The sequence below is a fragment of the Alligator sinensis genome, unplaced genomic scaffold (assembly GCF_000455745.1).
Source record: "Alligator sinensis unplaced genomic scaffold, ASM45574v1 scaffold609_2, whole genome shotgun sequence".
Lineage (NCBI taxonomy): Eukaryota > Metazoa > Chordata > Crocodylia > Alligatoridae > Alligator > Alligator sinensis.
This window is the reverse complement of record NW_005842090.1, coordinates 1,736,310-1,753,520: the sequence shown is the minus strand read 5'-3', so window position 1 is coordinate 1,753,520 and position 17,211 is coordinate 1,736,310. Positions and strand designations below refer to the sequence as shown.

General features: G+C 41.7%; 1 protein-coding gene across 1 annotated transcript in view; it reads right to left on the bottom strand.

Annotated features, from left to right (window-relative positions):
- Nucleotides 1–17,209, bottom strand: part of LOC102378217 — a gene marked incomplete at its 5' end in the record, with an annotated part of 31,558 nt that extends 14,349 nt beyond the window's left edge. Inside the window, 3 exons of the mRNA XM_025204616.1 lie at nucleotides 10,882–11,115; nucleotides 14,138–14,383; nucleotides 17,066–17,209. Coding sequence (XP_025060401.1) covers nucleotides 10,882–11,115; nucleotides 14,138–14,383; nucleotides 17,066–17,209 — 624 coding nt within the window. The remainder of the gene's footprint in view (nucleotides 1–10,881; nucleotides 11,116–14,137; nucleotides 14,384–17,065) is intronic.
- Between the last annotated feature and the right edge of the window lie 2 nt (nucleotides 17,210–17,211).

Here is a 17,211-nt window from a genome sequence, read left to right as displayed (position 1 = left end):
GGCATGGCACCGGCAGGCTGGCCAGGCCCCAGGTTAACCCTGACCTGGCCCCGCGGCTTCTCCAGCACCAGGTCAACCTGGTTGTAGCCAAGTGGCTCCTGCAGCACCATGTCAACCCAGGCACGCATGCCATGTCAACCAGCACCATGTCAACCCCTGCAACTTCATTAGTGTCAAAGGTCACGTGACATCACTTCCTGATATGATACCACTTCCTGTGACGTCTTTGAATATGGCTCGCTGGCCCACTGGTTGATAAAAAGTTTGTGATCCGGCCCCACATTCAAAAAGGTTGGACACCCCTGCTCTAGCATCTCTGCTACTTCCCAATCATTTTAATCTATCCTCACCCCTCAGCGTTCCCATGGATTTACTGTTAGATCTGAAGTCATGTGTATGCGGTATTATCTTGCTGTTTATGTTGTTCAGGTACCATTTCTATATTTTAAGTTATGCTGGGGGTTTTTTTTAGAAAGCATTGACTTTGCAGATTCTATATGCAAGGTCATTCTTCTCTTTTGCCCACATTTTTTTCTACTTAAAAGATCTGCAAGCCATCTGTCTCCTTAATAAGATGTCTCTCAATAGCCTCAAGGCTGATTCTGCTCCATTTAAAAAACAAACAAACAAAACTTTGTCTCTCTGTTTATCATTAATCACTTGCCTCGATTTTAAAATCTGGCTTTGCAATATTTATCAATGTATTATTCCCACAGTAGTCTCCTCTTTTCTCTTCTGATATCAAACCCAACTATGCAGCAGTTGCTTCAGCCCAATGCAAGTCTTAACACTGCTAAAACTATATGATATTATGTTAACTTTATTACAGTTGTGATTTTATTTATCGAACAAATCAAGTGAAACCTGTGCCCTTCAGTTTTGGAAGAAAATAATTTTTTAAGAAAAGTTCTCCACGTCATCTTTACAAAAAAGCATTTTTTGTATCCCAAGTTTGCTTTTGATGTTACTTGATAAAATAGTACCATCACATTAATACAGAATATGCTCTTGTGATTATGATTTCTTTATATAAACTGGTTAAGAGTTAAAAATTAAGAGTAAAAGAGAAATCACAAAACCCAACTTCCGTAATTTCAGAACTACAAATTTTACTTCTTCCCATTTTAGCTAATTGTTATTAGCATTTGGCAGGAAGTCACAAGACAACCAAAGATGAAATAGCAGCTGCCAAAGACTCTTGTGTCTGGCATTTGGAGTGCATTCTTGTAATAAATAACAGACTTGCCTTTCACCATCATCAGGTATGAAATAAAAGCAGCTAAAATGAGACAAAAATAGTTCAAGCAGAGAAAGTACATTTTATTTACTAAGTTATAAAATGTATGTTATTATGCCCTCTCTGCTGTTGTCTACATAAGAGGGAAAAAGGGAAGAGAAAAAAAGCAATTTATATAGTTGCACTGTGAGTTCTCAGATAGCCACAGCTCAGTTAATCTTCCTCTTTCATATTGTCGTACTAAAGTAGACACTCAGGGGAGCAATGGCGCTGGGCCTCAGTATTCACCATAGCTGTCTCTCAACTACTAATTTATTCAATACATTTTTATGTGTCAAAGGGATGGACAATATTTGCATCAGCTGAAACTGAAAGTCATTAAACAGGAATGTCCAACTCATCCCTAGTTGCATCTGGCCCTCTGAATGAAAGTTAGTTTAAAATCTATTGGGCTACTGACTGGCATATTGTTTCATCTCCCACTGAGGATGTAGTCCTGAATATTCTATAATCTAAACTGCGGGGAACCTATAAAGCCCTATAAAGTTTTTGTGCCCAATTCAGCAGTGCAACAGCTGCAGTATCACATTAAAATCTCTAAAGTCAAGACATCTCTTATGGTCAACTCAACTGCATTTCCATATGAAAACTTTTAACTACTATTAATTTGAGTAACATCTAAAATGGCAATAATTTGAGAGGAAAAAAATAGCTTAGGGACAAAACACAGTGAAATATACCAAGTAAACAGCATGGCCCACTGTTTTCACTGTAGACAATCAATTTCCCTGTTTTGTTCCTTGGATTTCTCACATAGTGATAAAAAAAGAAGAGACACTGACAAAAATATGTTATAAGAAGGCACCTAAATTGAGACAGGATTCAATGGCAGGGGTCCTGCATGAAATTACTTTTATGGACTTTTGACATTAGAATCTTTGGGATTTCAAGTCAATAACATCCCTTCAAGATTTGAAATCTGCATTTCATTTTAAAAGTATGGCAACATGTCCCTATTTATTCAAAAGTTCATGACAGACTATGGAGCTGGAAAGACTCAAACATGTTTTTAATCAATTATTTCAGAATATTTGATCATAAATAATGTTTTAATATTCAGTTTCTAAGCCTCATTCCCACAGCATAAGTAGACAGCCACATTGCAGGCTCCCACTGACAAAAAGCAAATGTGTTAGTCTTCCTCAGCTTTGACCCCAGGCAGTTAGACTGACTCCAGCAAGATGGGGCTGATTGTTTAAGCCATTTTAGGTTAAACTCCCTGTCCTAGATTTATGCAAGCTGCTACAGGGAGGTGTGTGTAACACCTCCCCTCACCCTGGGGGTGGGGGGTGAATTTCACAGAAGAAGGGTAGGGCAGTACTGTTACCTCCTGCCCTGTGCCAGGGCTGAGGTAGGGGAAACAGTGTCACCTTGCAGTACCCTAGAGCAGAGGTTCTCAACCACTTTGGTACCAAGACCCATTTCTAAATATTGATGACCAGTCCCGACCCAGTGCCCTTCACTCCTGATCCACTGCCCCCAGCCCCACAGTATGGAACTCTGCCAGCCTGCAGGGCAAAAGCCATGGTTTCCCATGTTTCTCTCCTTTAAAGGAGAGTCCATTTTTAAAGTTTGCTGATCCAATTTTAAAGTTTGTTCATGACCCTTTAATATATTCTTGCAACCCACTTTTGGCTCGAGACTCATGGGCTGAGAAATGCTGCCCTAGAGGGGTTTGGAGCATTGTCAGTGCATTCCTTGGCTGGTCTACCTATTGCACACTTCTGGTCTTTGACATGCTCCTGGCACCCACAGTGGAAGGGAAAGGCTACTCCTGGGGTCCACCAAGGCAGGGACAAGGGAGACAGAAGCTTTTGGAGACCCCAGTATAAATCTGCTCCTATAAAATTTCAGTGAATAGGAAGAGAGGAGGGTAGCCCATTAGTCTCAGGAAAGCAGTAACAAATAGGCCTGTTAGTCTCAGGCAAAAGACAGGGCAGGGCAGCACACCCAGAGCCATCCCAAGGGTACGGCAAATCAGGGTGACCGCCCTGGGCCCCGTGCTTTGGTGGAGTCCCGTGGAGCCAGGCAGAGCAGCCATGGCCCCTCCTGCAGGGCCCGTCAGGACCTGACGGCTCAGCCCTGCGCCATGGAGGAAGCACGGAGACACCCCACCTTATGGGGGGGTAACACGGCCCCACACAGTCTTAAGGACGCCCCACGCAGGCTGATTTGCCCTAGGCCCCGCACCCCCCTAGATTGGCTCTGGGAGCAGCTTCAGGCCCTGCTACGCATTCAAATGAAAGCCAGCCAGAAACCAGCTATTAAGAGTTTTCAAACACTAACTTTACAGCTGGTTGGCTCTTTATGCTGGACAGGCATTTTTATGGCCTGGGAATGCAGCTGGGCTAAATTGATCACACCACTCACCCAGACCTGCCTAGCGGAGGGAACATGCACCCTCTAGAGGCCTTAGAGACTAACAGGCTCAGAAGAGGCAGGCACTGCCCTGGCCAGCCAGCCCCTCAGGCAGTGGCTCCCCACTTCCCTGGACCCAGGGCGCCCCGAGGAAGAGGCCGGCTCTTCGCTTTCACCTGCATTTTGCAAAAACTCCACGGTGGGTTTTGCCCCCTTGGCAAGAGCTCCCAAGGCGGTGGCAGGTCCAAAGGGGCGTAGCACCCTGTGGCATCCCAACAACAAGCGCTGGCACCCGGCGCAGGGCCTGCGCAGAGCGGGGCACGGAGGTTTCTCGCTCGTGCTGAGAGCTGCCAAGGCGGCCGCACCCCCGAGGGCTCCAGCACCCTAGATGCCCCTGTGGACTCTCCGCCTTGCTGGCCATGTCTGCCAGCACCCCTCGCAGGGCAGCTCCCCCGTGCCTCTGAGCTGCCTTGTGCCAGGCAGGAGACAAATCCCCCCATCAGATCCGTACCAGACCGGGGACAGCGGCTGGGGCCGCCCCCGCCGGCGCAGGCGCACACGGAGGCAGATCCCAGCCCCGCTGCAGCAGGTGGAAGTGGAAGTGGCTGCGGGGCTGGGCCTGAGGCTGGGGGGCAGCGCGGGGAGGCTGCTGCCACCCCTGGGGCAGGGTCTCGGGGGCGCGGCGCTGCCGCGGGCTGCGACCAGCTCTAACCGGGAGGCGGTGGGTGAAGCCTAGAGCCCCGTTCTGTGCCCAGGGGTGCCTATAGCCAACTCAAAACTTCTTAAATGATAAAAAAACCCTAAAACTCAGCATAACTTCAACTCCAGACGCGACTCTGCACCATTTGAACAGGGCTGCTGACATACGCAGGCTCTTCCGCTCTGACAGGAAAACCATGGGAATACAGCGATTACACGGAGTGGTGGGGGACAGAGATGTTGGAGGAAGCCTTGCATTGTTTTACTCCGGAAAAGAATACTTGTAGCACAATTAATTCCTGACCCTGGCTCGCATGTGCCTGACACTGGAGAGCCACAGGGGGTGATTTCTGCCCCTGTAAGATTGCAGCCAGGAGGAAGAGAGGAGGGCAGCCTGAAGTCAGGCATAAAGCAGGTCAAAGCTGCACCTTAAGGACAAACTAGTCCAGAGAGGCATGAGCTGTCCTAGCCAGCCTCCCACCCTGTCCAGACTCAAAGCACTGTGCTCACAGACCTGAGGAAGACTGTCTTGCCTTTAGAAGCTTGTCTGACTGGACTCCAGTTATGCACTTGGTCCCACAAAAGGTATAGCCGCAAGAAATCCTTGCCTCTCGTGTCATTTCTCAGATCAAGCGTAGTGGCTTCTTAACCTGGCAGGGGAAATACCATGTATCTCCCAAGAAGGCAGTTTTCCTGAACTGCTTCACAGGAGAACTGCTCTTCTGGCGTGGTTCGGTACCCACCAAGGTGCAGTAGCTTTAAGCTCAGTTTATGGAAATGGGAGTCTCCTGCCTTGCTTGTTCCGAGGTCCTTATGGCTTAGGCAAGCAAAATGCAGGGGCATCCAACCCCCAAGCCTCCGGGCTTGGGCCTGCAAGTAGGATGCCTGCCAAAGGTTTTGGAAAGATTTTAAGCCCCAGGTGCAGGTGGAGGATGTTTGCCAGTAGTAGGGCCACTTATGGTTCTGAACTCTTGGATTTGGAATTAGTTTGGGCTAATTTGGCCTCAGATACAAATTATATTAAAAAAAATTCTGGACCATTCCAGCTATAGCATCACTACAGGTTTCCCTCACTTTATGCTGTACATCATGGATTCCCGACTCCCAGGTTGCGGCCTGGTGCCCAGCTGCAAAGGGTTGAGTGCCCAACTGGAAGTGACCGTGGACCAGCAAACCACGGACTGGAAGCAACCAACATACTGCAGACTGGAGCCAACCGTTTTTTTACTAAGTATAAAAAAGGGTTGGCTACCTGCCCACAGTATGCTATTCACTGCTGGTCCACAGTTTCCTGGTCTACAGCATAAAAAGGTTGGGAACCCCTGCTGTACATGTGTTCCTGGAAAACGGCGCACGACTCAAATTCACATCCGGGGAACCCACTTGACAATGTAACAAATAGGGATACGATCCAAGACCTCAACTGTACTGACCCCCAGACCTATTTCTATCACTTTTGCAAGACAATTTTGGTACTTACAAACAGCAGCACCTGATGGTGGGGATGAATGTTTAGTTGGCATGAAGAGAGGGTGGTGAAGGGTCTCCAGTGTTAGTGAAGTTCTCTTGCACTTCATTGATGGAGCAGGGTAGGAGATAAGCTAGCAGGATGCTTAGAAGCCATCATGGGGATGGCAACTACAGAAATACGTCACAGATGAGCGAGGAGCACAGATCCATACAGGAGACTATATTTTGGTGCACATCACTCCCACAACGCACCGCACAAAGCAGCTGACTGTGGGCTTCTACCACACCAGTCGCATAAGAGTGAATTTACCTTGCAGATAATTAATTTTTGGTATAAAAAGGGTCATCACATAACAGCAAATTCGCACAGAACCCGCATAAAGCGAGGGAAACTTGTATGAATCACATTTAAGGTATTGAGGGAGAGGTGGGAGCTGCTAGCCCAGGGAAGGACTGAAGAGCTGGCTGCCCACTGACTCTGGTGGTGCTGCAGCCTCAACCAAACAGCAGCCGATTTCAGGGTCAAGTGTCTTGCCGTCAGAGCAGAGAGAACGGAGGAAAGAAAAGGAGAGAGATCCTAGCCCACAGCCTACTCTCTGCTACAGGAAGACCTGCAACTTGTGCAGATGGGTTTGTGGCTTAGGGATTGGACTCTTAAGTCATCCCAAGACCCATCAATGAGCTGTAGTAGAAGTCATCCAGTGATGACTGAAGAGAAAACCAGGAAGGGGGTATAGGATAAAAGAAGCATAAAGGAAGGTAGAAAGATTTTTACTCTTCTCTCTCTCACTGCAAGATGCTACTCTATTAACAATTGGTAAAATACATAGCACCATTAGTCTGTGGAACTCATCCTTACCAGTGTTACTGAGGGCAAGCTCAACTAAACTGAAAGACAAATGACAACAGCTACTGTTAAGTGTAAATATCTGGAAAGACATAAACATGCACAGCTAAATTCAGAAAGCCACCTCTAGAGGCACTTTGCAGCTTTTTTATGGTGTGGTATTACTTATGTCTCACTTGACAGGTTTTTGCATCCACCTCTGAAGCATCAGGCACTGGCAGAGAAAGAACAGTGGAAAAATTCTGCCCTAGCTTGGAATGGCAATTCGTATGTTCACTGCCATCAAGATTTTGTACCACATACTCCTGGTAAAAATCCAAGTCAGAGTATATGTAGCAGGTGAAAAGAGAAAACAGATTCTTGTAAAAGTGCTTTTTAGGAGTTAACTGCACCATAGAAACATAAGGTCACGCTATGCAGAATACTAAGACAGCTAGCAGAATGTACTCACGTGTGAGCAAAACAAAGGGCCATAAAGATCCAGAAAAAAAAAAAAGTACCTTTATTAAAAGCCAAAGGACATATATGTTCATCAACTATTTTAAAAAGTTATTTTAATAACTATTAAAAAAGTTATTAGTAAACAAGCTTATCCAGTACATCTTATTAGAATGTGCCCACTCTACTATCCTACTGTAGAGGAAAAGCATGGGTTTGTCATGTTTTGAGTCTGAATTCTAGTTAGAGGGTATTTTATGCAAAAAGGACCTTCATGCTTTGCAATTCACTTTTCCTATTTAAGTCACTTTGGGAGCAGGGTAGAGTCTGTCTGATTCAGGTTAACTTGTACCACCTGTTGGGAATTTTGGGGGAGACAAGGCAGCTCTTACGAAGAGAAAAAGTGTCCGTTAAAGGCCATAAATGGGTGAACCAATAGACTGTAAAAAAAATCATATTTTACTCAGTTATATTAGCCATATACTGACATTATTATTTTATACTAATGTAATATATCATATAATTGTTAGCTATGCCTCATACCTGTGGTCCCATCACAGAAGAGAGATCCCAAGTTGCTTGCAATTTCAAAGGCCAAGACACCTTAAACTCCACTCAAATTAATAGTTCAGAGTAGCAAATATTAGTGCAAGACATTCAGTATGAAAGCCTAAGTAACAATAAATCAGCCATACAGGAATCCATTTGTTTAATGGCTCTGTAGCATAACTGATAGCATGCTATAGTCATTTAGACTGTAGCCCAATATGGAGTACATTGATTGTTGCAATTTCAAGTTCATATGGAAGGGAAAATAATTTATCAGATGCAACTTGATTGCTTGGGTTTATAAAATAGTTAAAGATACTTATCTTAAAATAAAAGTTAGCTGGCTCAAGTTTACACTTCAGAACAATTCTTCTCAGAATGTTGCTTCCCCCACCCACACCAAATAAAAATCCAGTAAGACTACGTTCATATATTAATTTTTATTTTCCCATACATTATTCACAGGGTCCGTTTTTTGTCTTATTCAAACTAACAAAGGTTTTCAAACTAAAACAAGAAGTGACATTTCAGGACAAAAGATTCCGTAAACATAAAACATCCAAGGAATACTCAAAAGCCTGGTGTCTTTTGCAGTTCAGAGAGTTTTATTTAATCAATTTGGGGTGATTTATTTGTGTACCACACCTCATACTTGAACCATTTTCTTAATATAAAAGGAAGATGCAGCTTCAGCCAACATCTTAGAAAGTTTGTTCACCCACTGTTGAAATATTAAACACCTCTGTTATGCCCTATTTATTCAACCACTTACTCTAAAAAATATATACAACTATGTTTAAACGTGTATTTGTGCCATGTTTTTAGAACATAAAAATAAAGGCATTTTTAAACTACCACTGCATATTACTCAGCAATATACCAGAGGATGGGTTTGAATACCCAACTTCAACTTGAAAGTCAATTCTGCTAAACCTCTTGCGGTAGGAGGCATATTGAACCAAACAGTCCCATTTCACACATTCAAACATTAAGAAATAAGAAAGAGACAGGAAAGACAGACTAAGTGTATTATATGTGAAGATAAGCCAATATTTGGCCTACACCATTATTTACCCATTTTGACAGCAACACAAAGCAACTGATTTCACTTCTTTAAAACAAATGGTTTCCATTGCAATTAAGCTATTAATTAACTGATCAGCTACTTAACAAGTGATAGTTCAAGCTTCAGAAGATTACAATGGGACACTGTCAAAACTGGGTATTTTCATTTTCCATAGCAAACATGCAACACTTGCACTAACTGTGCTGTTTGTCTCATTAGTGTGTGTAACGAAGCCTAAATGAATCCTGTGTGAGACTGGTTTGCCACAACACACAAGAGTAAAGCAGACAGGCACAATCAGGAAAGAGCATCACATGCAGGTGCAAGCCTATGGTGTTTGTGACAAAAGTCTGTGCATCAGTATTTTTTGCAACTTCGTAGTCAGTGTTGCCATTGTTCCCCCTCCCCCACCACCAAGAAAACAGAATTGCTGTACTTGAACAAAAACACTCCTGCCCCATTTATGAGGACATCAAATGGATTTCTGAAACTAAGAGATATTATGTTTTTCACTTACCAACCCCTGTGACTTTTCAACAGTATCAAGTTAACTTTAGTTTTTCTTTAATATTTCAGAGTACAATAACTGGTCAATTCACAAGGATAAATCTAGTTCATTCTTTTCTTAGTCTGAGCATTTTAATTTCAAATGGCCATAGTTTACACTGCATGTCCAAGTGCAATGTGTATATATACTTTTTACGTTTTTTCCAGAGTGGGAAATAAATGGTCAACACCAGCAGTAAATCAATCTCTATCCTTTTTAAACTAGGATTAAGTATGCAGTACCAGTTTTAGTAAAATTGTGAATTGAAATATATGAAAGCCCTGCATTTTCATGTCTTATTTTAGCTGTAATTTCTCCTGTGCACTTGAGAATTGGCAAGAGTCCCTTTTTCCTTCCAGAATAATCTGGAGCTGTTAAACCTTACTCCGAATAGCTCAATTTAAGAAATTTATGTACAGATATTTGCTATCTCCCATGTCCAAATAAAGCAAGATTTTGCAGAGTATGAACTCTACCACAACTATTCAAGACATGAGGAATGGAAACAATTTAGTCTACAAACCTACCAAAAAGACGCCTTGAAACATTTAAAATATCACATGACCATTAGCAAAGAGGTGGTAGTTAGATGCCCAAGGCCATTATGTATCAGTGCACCATGCCCATGGAGATAAAATTTTCAGAACCTGTGTGATGCAATTATCTAATTGGACTCTCACTAGGATAATAATAAAAGCTTTATATGTGCCTTGCAGAGATGTCATACAACCTCATCCAGTGTTGGTGCTGTGTTGCTTAAGGAGACAGTTTACCTCTGGTGTCATATTCTGGAAACCACCAGCAGCATACAAAGACTGTACAACTTCAGTGACAAAATTACAAGATTCTCCCTATTTTATTGCATTTTTTTTAAAAATAAAAACCTTGGAAATCAACAGAGCATTGAAAGTTTGTTTCCTGAGTAGTCTCAGTCTACATTTTCTTCAGTAAAACAGAAATTCCATTACATTTTAGCATATAATGCAATTTTTCCCATAAATATTTCCAAGTATAAAACTCAGAAAGTGTCAAAGATGGAAAGGTATCAGGCAACTGGAGAATCTGTCCCACAATGTAGTGTTAGCTTGTAACACTTTACAAATAAGCAAAGAAAGATGACTGGATTTTCACAGCAAATCAAAACAATGCAGTACAATGTTTTGTGACTACAGCTCCTCACGTTTGCTTTCGTTTCTAATCCAACACTTTCAGCCTAAAATACTAAAATGCCATCAATTTTTCACATGTACACTTTTCAACATTTTTTTAAAGCATTATACCGCACATGGGTAATCTTATTGGTAATATCAAACAAATTAGATTAATCAGTAGAAACAGAACAAATGAAAAAAAAATCCCACAGGTCACTGCTGGATGTTTAATACAAAACATCCAAAAATAGTACATTCCAAAGTTTTCCAACTATTTCAAATAAGGCATCCCTTCCACAATTTCTGGGCATTTTTTGTAATTTTTACTGAACAGGGATGGGCAAAAATATTTAAGATGTTGCTCATATTTTGTTCTTTTGTACCTACAATTAATTGGAGAATAGCAATTTTACAAATGAAGTGTGCATTGGATCAGAGACATCATCTCACTAGTAGTTATGATCCAACACGGGTTGTGGTGGTTCTTTTATCTGAAAAGAAGCTTTTGAGAAGAAACACCTGCCCAATACTAACTACAAGAAGAATGATTGCTTCCCCTATTGACCAATATGCCACTCTCGTGTTCAGGTCTTCTGCCCTGCTGCGGCCTTGTGCTTCTCTCAAGCGGAAGTGAGTCTGATAATCGATGACAGACTTCAAAGCTTCATGAATTGAAACACAAGCAGACTCCATCTAGACCAAAAAAGGAAGAAAAAAAATTTTTAGAGTAGTAAAAAAAAAAAAAAAAAAAAAGAAAAGAAGATGGTTTATTTGAGTGTATACAGTTGCCCCTACCATAATTTTATGACTTAGTGTTTCAATCTATTTGTTTTTAAACTGTCAAATTGGACACACTTTACACCTTTCTCCAACCACTCAGGTTTAATACAAAAGATATTGATCTTAAATAGTCACAAAACAAGACTCAAACACCACATGATTCTCAATTCATAAGAGAATATAAGTATGTCATACTGAAGAACACCACTGTTTGGTTTAGTCCAGTATTACCATCTCCTCTGTGCATCTAGTAGCAGCAGAGATGCAAGATACCCTGATTCAATTCCAGGAAGTTAATGCATCATAGCATTAATAAAGAAAAAAAAGTCAACTATTAACAGCTATATACACTAATATTTTAAAAATTGTGGTTGTTCTAAGCCATGTATGTAATATTTTAAAATCCTGAAAACATCTCAATTAGTACAATCTTGGGCAGAGCATTCTCCAGATCACACACGATATAAAAATTCCCTTTTTTCATTTTTAATTGTTGCTCTTCAGTATCATTGGATGCATCTGTTCTATATTCTGAAAAGGACAAAATACAGGGATGCACAACTGGTCCTCTGTACCATTGCTTATAAACTATTGCATCCCCTCTCTAGAGTCTCCTAATCTGCCTCCCCCCCCAAACTTTTTGGATGCAACACTATTTCCAATCATTTGTCACTTACTACAGAAATGAGAGAGCTTGAAATGCGACTCTGCAAAAGATGTGTCATCTTGGCCATATTTATCTCTATTCAGAAATTACTGTAACCACGTATTTAAAGCTCTCTGAACTTCACTCAGATAAAATACAGTAATCATGTACATTGTTAAAGGATGAATGGTGCAAATGTTAGGAAAAGGTGGAAAAAAAAGTCACCTGGAATCAAGGCTGACTGACAGTTCCCATGAGATCACATTCTAATTGCTCATATTGCTGTCAAATTAACTGTCCAGACTGATTTTTTTTAAACTAGCTGCCCAGCCAGTAAATTGTTTCAGATATCCAGAGAACATGCTCTGGAGATAATACTGCTTTGCTCACATTAAATTCCAAAAGCAGATTTGTTGAGAAACTCTAGAGCCTTGGAACAAGGACTTAAGAGTCCGTCATGGGGTCATCCTACAGAAAATTCTCAAGTTAGACCAATCTATAAAACCTCAGAAAAAAGTACAGACATCATATTTTCTTATTTTACGCATTTATACCAGCCACATAACTAGCTGTATAATTATATATTAATGCAATATAAAATGATATATCATCATAAATCCCTGAAGATTCTGGCTGAACTAAGCATTCTTCAACCCAGAAATGAGAAAGATTCCTTCCACAAACCAGGGGCTACCAAGGTGTCTAACACAGGAACAGAGCACAAAGAGATTGTGCCTCTCCTGTGTTCTCGATGCTCCCGCTTGGGGGGTTGTCCCAGCAGTGAGGAGGAGAAGCTGAAAGTAGTCACACTGGAATGAAGATGCGAAAAGGAGGAGAAATGAGATATAGGGTGGGTGAGATGTACAGGAACCAGAGGGCATGCAAGTGTAGATGACAGTAACTGAATGGAGGTGAAGCAGACAGAAGCAGATCAGGAAAAAAGAAGACATGGGGCACACACATTGCAGAAGGTCCTTCAATTACTATACCAATACACTTCACTACAAAAAACTGGAATTGAAGCCAGGTGTTTTTTGTATCATTGTAGTAAAACCTATTTGTGAGAGAATATTGGATCTTCTCAATCCAATGGAAAGAGGACATTGAGGATATTTGGGGGAGCATGCTCATACTTTTTAAATGGCTATTTTGGAGTGAATTTTATCGCTGTTTATAATATAAGCAAATTAGATACAAAACAAGTTTGGTTCCAGTCCAGTTGAGCTCTACTACTAGTCTTTTCTTTAAGTGTCCAAGTCAAAATAAGACAGATTGTTAACCTGAATATTTAAAATTTCCCTCAAGAAATCCTACAGTGGTGAAACAAATTAAATTGAAAATATAATGCATATCGAATATTCCTGCAAAAGGGCAACTTAAGTAGTCTAGTTTGAAAAAAATGAAACTGCAACAGATCTCCTTTCACACGCATATAGAGTCAAGGTGCTGAAATGCAGCTCTCTGAGGAAAAAGATGCCAGCCTGTGATCTGAATAATTCAGAGGATTAGCATCTTCCTCAATGTAGCTGTTTATAGTTAAACATTTAGTATTAGATTAAAAAGAACAAATATTTTACTCTAAGGATGAACGGTCATTAGTAAAAATATGGGGCATAGAGATATTAGTCTGTAAGCCTTAAGTACATTTCATTCATCTGCACTATTCTTTTTTCAGCTGCCCCATTCCCCCCCTGCCATTCTGGAACGGGAGCTCACATGGCTATCAGCAGATGTACACATCTGTTATACTTTGCTGCAAAATGAATAAGCATAGAGTCCAGTTAAACTACAAGAGCCCCTTAATAGAGGAAACTGTTTCCCAGCAATCCCACATTTATCTGCCACCTCCTTCCAGAACAGCATCTAGGAACTGATTGGTACATTCGCTGTTAAACATTTGTGTCCTACGAAGTAGTGCTTTTCCACCATAAAACTTACCTTAACTTTGTTAAATAATGTATTGATAATTATTTTCCTATTGCTAACTAGGAGTTTAAGTTCCTAGATATTATATTTTCTTCAGATGATTAAATTATTGCCACTTAGTTTTCTGCAAGCTCAATTATAAATCCCAAGTTTAACATAAAAAAAAATTTCAAGTTCTCGGGCTTCTTTAAAAACAAAAAAGCAAACCAAAAAAACCCATCCAAAAACCACATGGTTAGGTTAACTACCTAGTCCCACCAACTTTCAAAGGATACGGATACTTAACTCTCAGGCAAGCTAGAGCAAATATGGATGAGTTTTGCTATCTGCCCTTTGGCTGTCATAACTAAATCAGCAGTTTACCTGAGTAAGGGCAGTGACTCTGTTCTCACTAGGAAACAGAGGTGGATCTTCTCCAACTTGGAAGTCAAAGTACACAGTTTTGTGTGTGAAAGTAGAAAATTCATTGCTGAAGCAGAATTTATATGTTCCATTCCTGGATGCAGTAAAGGTAAAGCTATCATATTGTTTCTTCATCTCTTTGTACAACACAATGCCGTCAGGATCTTCCAACCGGCAGTCAACATCATAATGACCTCCAGTGATCACCTGTAGAATGAGAGATGATCAATTGATTTATATATTGGTCTATGGAAATGAACCGTTTTATATATTTGTGCCTCACACCAAGAGAAGAAAACCTCAGAACAAAAATATTGTAATTGTTGTAAGTTTCAAGCAGTTTATTTATATACTTTAGAAAGTTTAATTTACTTTCGCCATTCGCAAGACCACAATAGACATGGCACAAGAAACTGAATTCAGGCCACAAATGAAGTTAAGACAACAGAATGTTAGATGTAGTGAATTCTTCATTGTTCCTTTGCCCAATCCTCAGGCACAACCCAACTGATTTTGGAACAGGACTGTGGCTCTTCTAGCAGGTCAGGATTACTAGCAGGTAGTAGTGTTAGTCACACCACCTTTCTGCATGTCTGGATGGGTATGGCACACACCCAACCTGTTACATCAGGTTGTGTCTGATTTGCACTCAGGAGTGGTATAAAACAGGTAAAAACTGGGACTGAGAAGTCTCATTTTCACACAAAAAAGAAAACAAAAGGAAATACTACAAGTAAAACAGCTTATTGTTGTTCTTTTAAAAAAAACCTGAAGCCTCATGGTATACAGGTAATGAATGCACTGTAGACCTCTAAAAAAGGCTTTGTACATAAGTCCTCAAGGGAAACCTAGTTTTTAGAACTTCTGTTATGTTTGACAATCTAATATTTCAGCAAATACTGTGGACAACTACATGTTCACCACTTAAACACAACTGCAACACCAGTTATGTTGCATAAAAGGTATGGTGGTGTCATTTCCCTGAACTGATAACATCAGCTGAAACCTATGGTGACACGTTTCAAACAACTGTTTCTTAAGATGCAAGTACCCTCAGAAATTTCACATTAGGTTTCCAAGATAAAACTTTAGCTTGCAGAGCTATTCCCTTAAGTTAATAGGAGCTGTTTTTTTGGCAACCTGAATGACAAAAATGATTTAAACAATAGAGGGACAAAATGACTTTTTTCCCCCCATTGGAAAACCAGATCCTCCCCCGAATCTGGAAGAGGTTTCAAGCCTGGAGACGAACCAAGCAAGTACCCATATGACAACAGATGATAAAAATATTTTTTCCTGTTGTTTATAGAAACACAGAAAAGTAGATACAAATGACATTAGAAGATCATTCAGGTTTCAAAATCAAGTACTGAAGGGTTACTAGATAAGAGAATTAGGTTTTTCCTGTTCAGCCCCTGCCCAAGTATGCATCCACTAGGACACAATCAATCCATTGGATCCCACTAGTTTTCCTAATGGACCTCTGCCTGTGAAATAGGGGTAACAAGAACACTGTTGAGAAAGTAATTTAACATTTACAAAACATTTAATTCAGCAGTGATAATGAGGAGCCCCAGAAAAGCCTATATAGCAGTCAGTAACTGTGACATCAGGGCAGGATTTGAATTACAGACATTGTATTTGGCATGTGGCCATATGTCACCCAGCAATGAAAAAAAACAAAGCATGGACTAGCTGGTCACTAAGGAACATGCTCATTCAGTAAGCACCATACATCCTGTGCACTGAAGCGAGGCAGAGGCCCGGTGGAAATACAGTACGCATGAGGTAATTAAAGACTGCAGCATAACATCCACATACAAAGAGGAGTAAGTGCAAGGGAGTTTGGTAGCCTTTATTCTCCTATTACCCAACTTGTGAGTGCTTATGGCATTTACCTTAATGCACTTTCTCCACCAGAGCACATGAAGACAAGGAAACAGGCTTTGCATCCTCCTGCACCAAAGCAGGTAACACCGAACAGCAGAACAAACTGGCCACCTGCATGTGTACTCTGCTACAGCAGGAAAGGGACACCCCTTGGATGCAGAGGGCCTACTCTCTTCAGACAGCACTGGCTTTTTGCCTCTGAACTAGGCTTCACTATTGGTACCCAATTTTCCCAGCACAGTTGGAGGAGGGAGGGCACAGCTCCAGGGGCCAGATCCAGCACAGTTGCCAAGTCAGACACCCCCTGCACCAGCCTGCCCCATTTGACTCATGGTGGGGGGCTACATCCAGCACAGCAGGGGGTGCTGTGCAGTGTTGCCAAGTGCATGATAATTACTGTATTCCTACTATCGTTTCAACCCTTGTACAATACACGATCCATATCATTTCTGAGGCAGCTAAGTGATGCAACCTATGCAATACCTAAATCATTCTCAGAGTCTTAACCGACTTTTGAGTTTCCCCTCAGCACTTTCTTACAACCGCTTGCCACAAAATAAGGAAATGTTTCAACTTTGATGACCCAGTTCTTACTCCCTGGCGACTTACAGTGAACAACACACAGTAAAGGAGGTTTATTTGCATACTGTTTCAGTGTAGATGGTTTTTCAGCAAATACGAGAACTTTGAGCTAACAATGTGATCATTTTATATTTAAGGCTTGGCTCAGCTGCTGACTGATGCAGGCAGGGTGCGGCCTGCAGGCATACCCAGAGCCGGGGCTGGATTAACAACCCTTTAGTGGGCCCATGGCAAACAAACAAACTCGGAGGCCCCCCGACTGAAAAGAAAATGTTTATATTCCTTCGTTTCCACTCTGCACTGTAATTGTAATGTGTAAAATAAGCACAACTGGGCCCCTTCTTCACTTAGGGCCCTCGGTATGTGCCTAGCTTGCCGGCCCTGGCCCGAACACGCGGGGGGAGGCCCGCGCGGTACCTGGAACTCGAGGGTGCACTTAGTGCCCTGCGCGATCTCCTCGTAGAAGCACTGCTTCGCGTTGTCCGGCAGCTCGAACGTGATCTCGGAGGCCCGGACCGCGCAGCTCAACAGCGGCAGCAGCAGCAGCAGATGCGCCGCCAGCC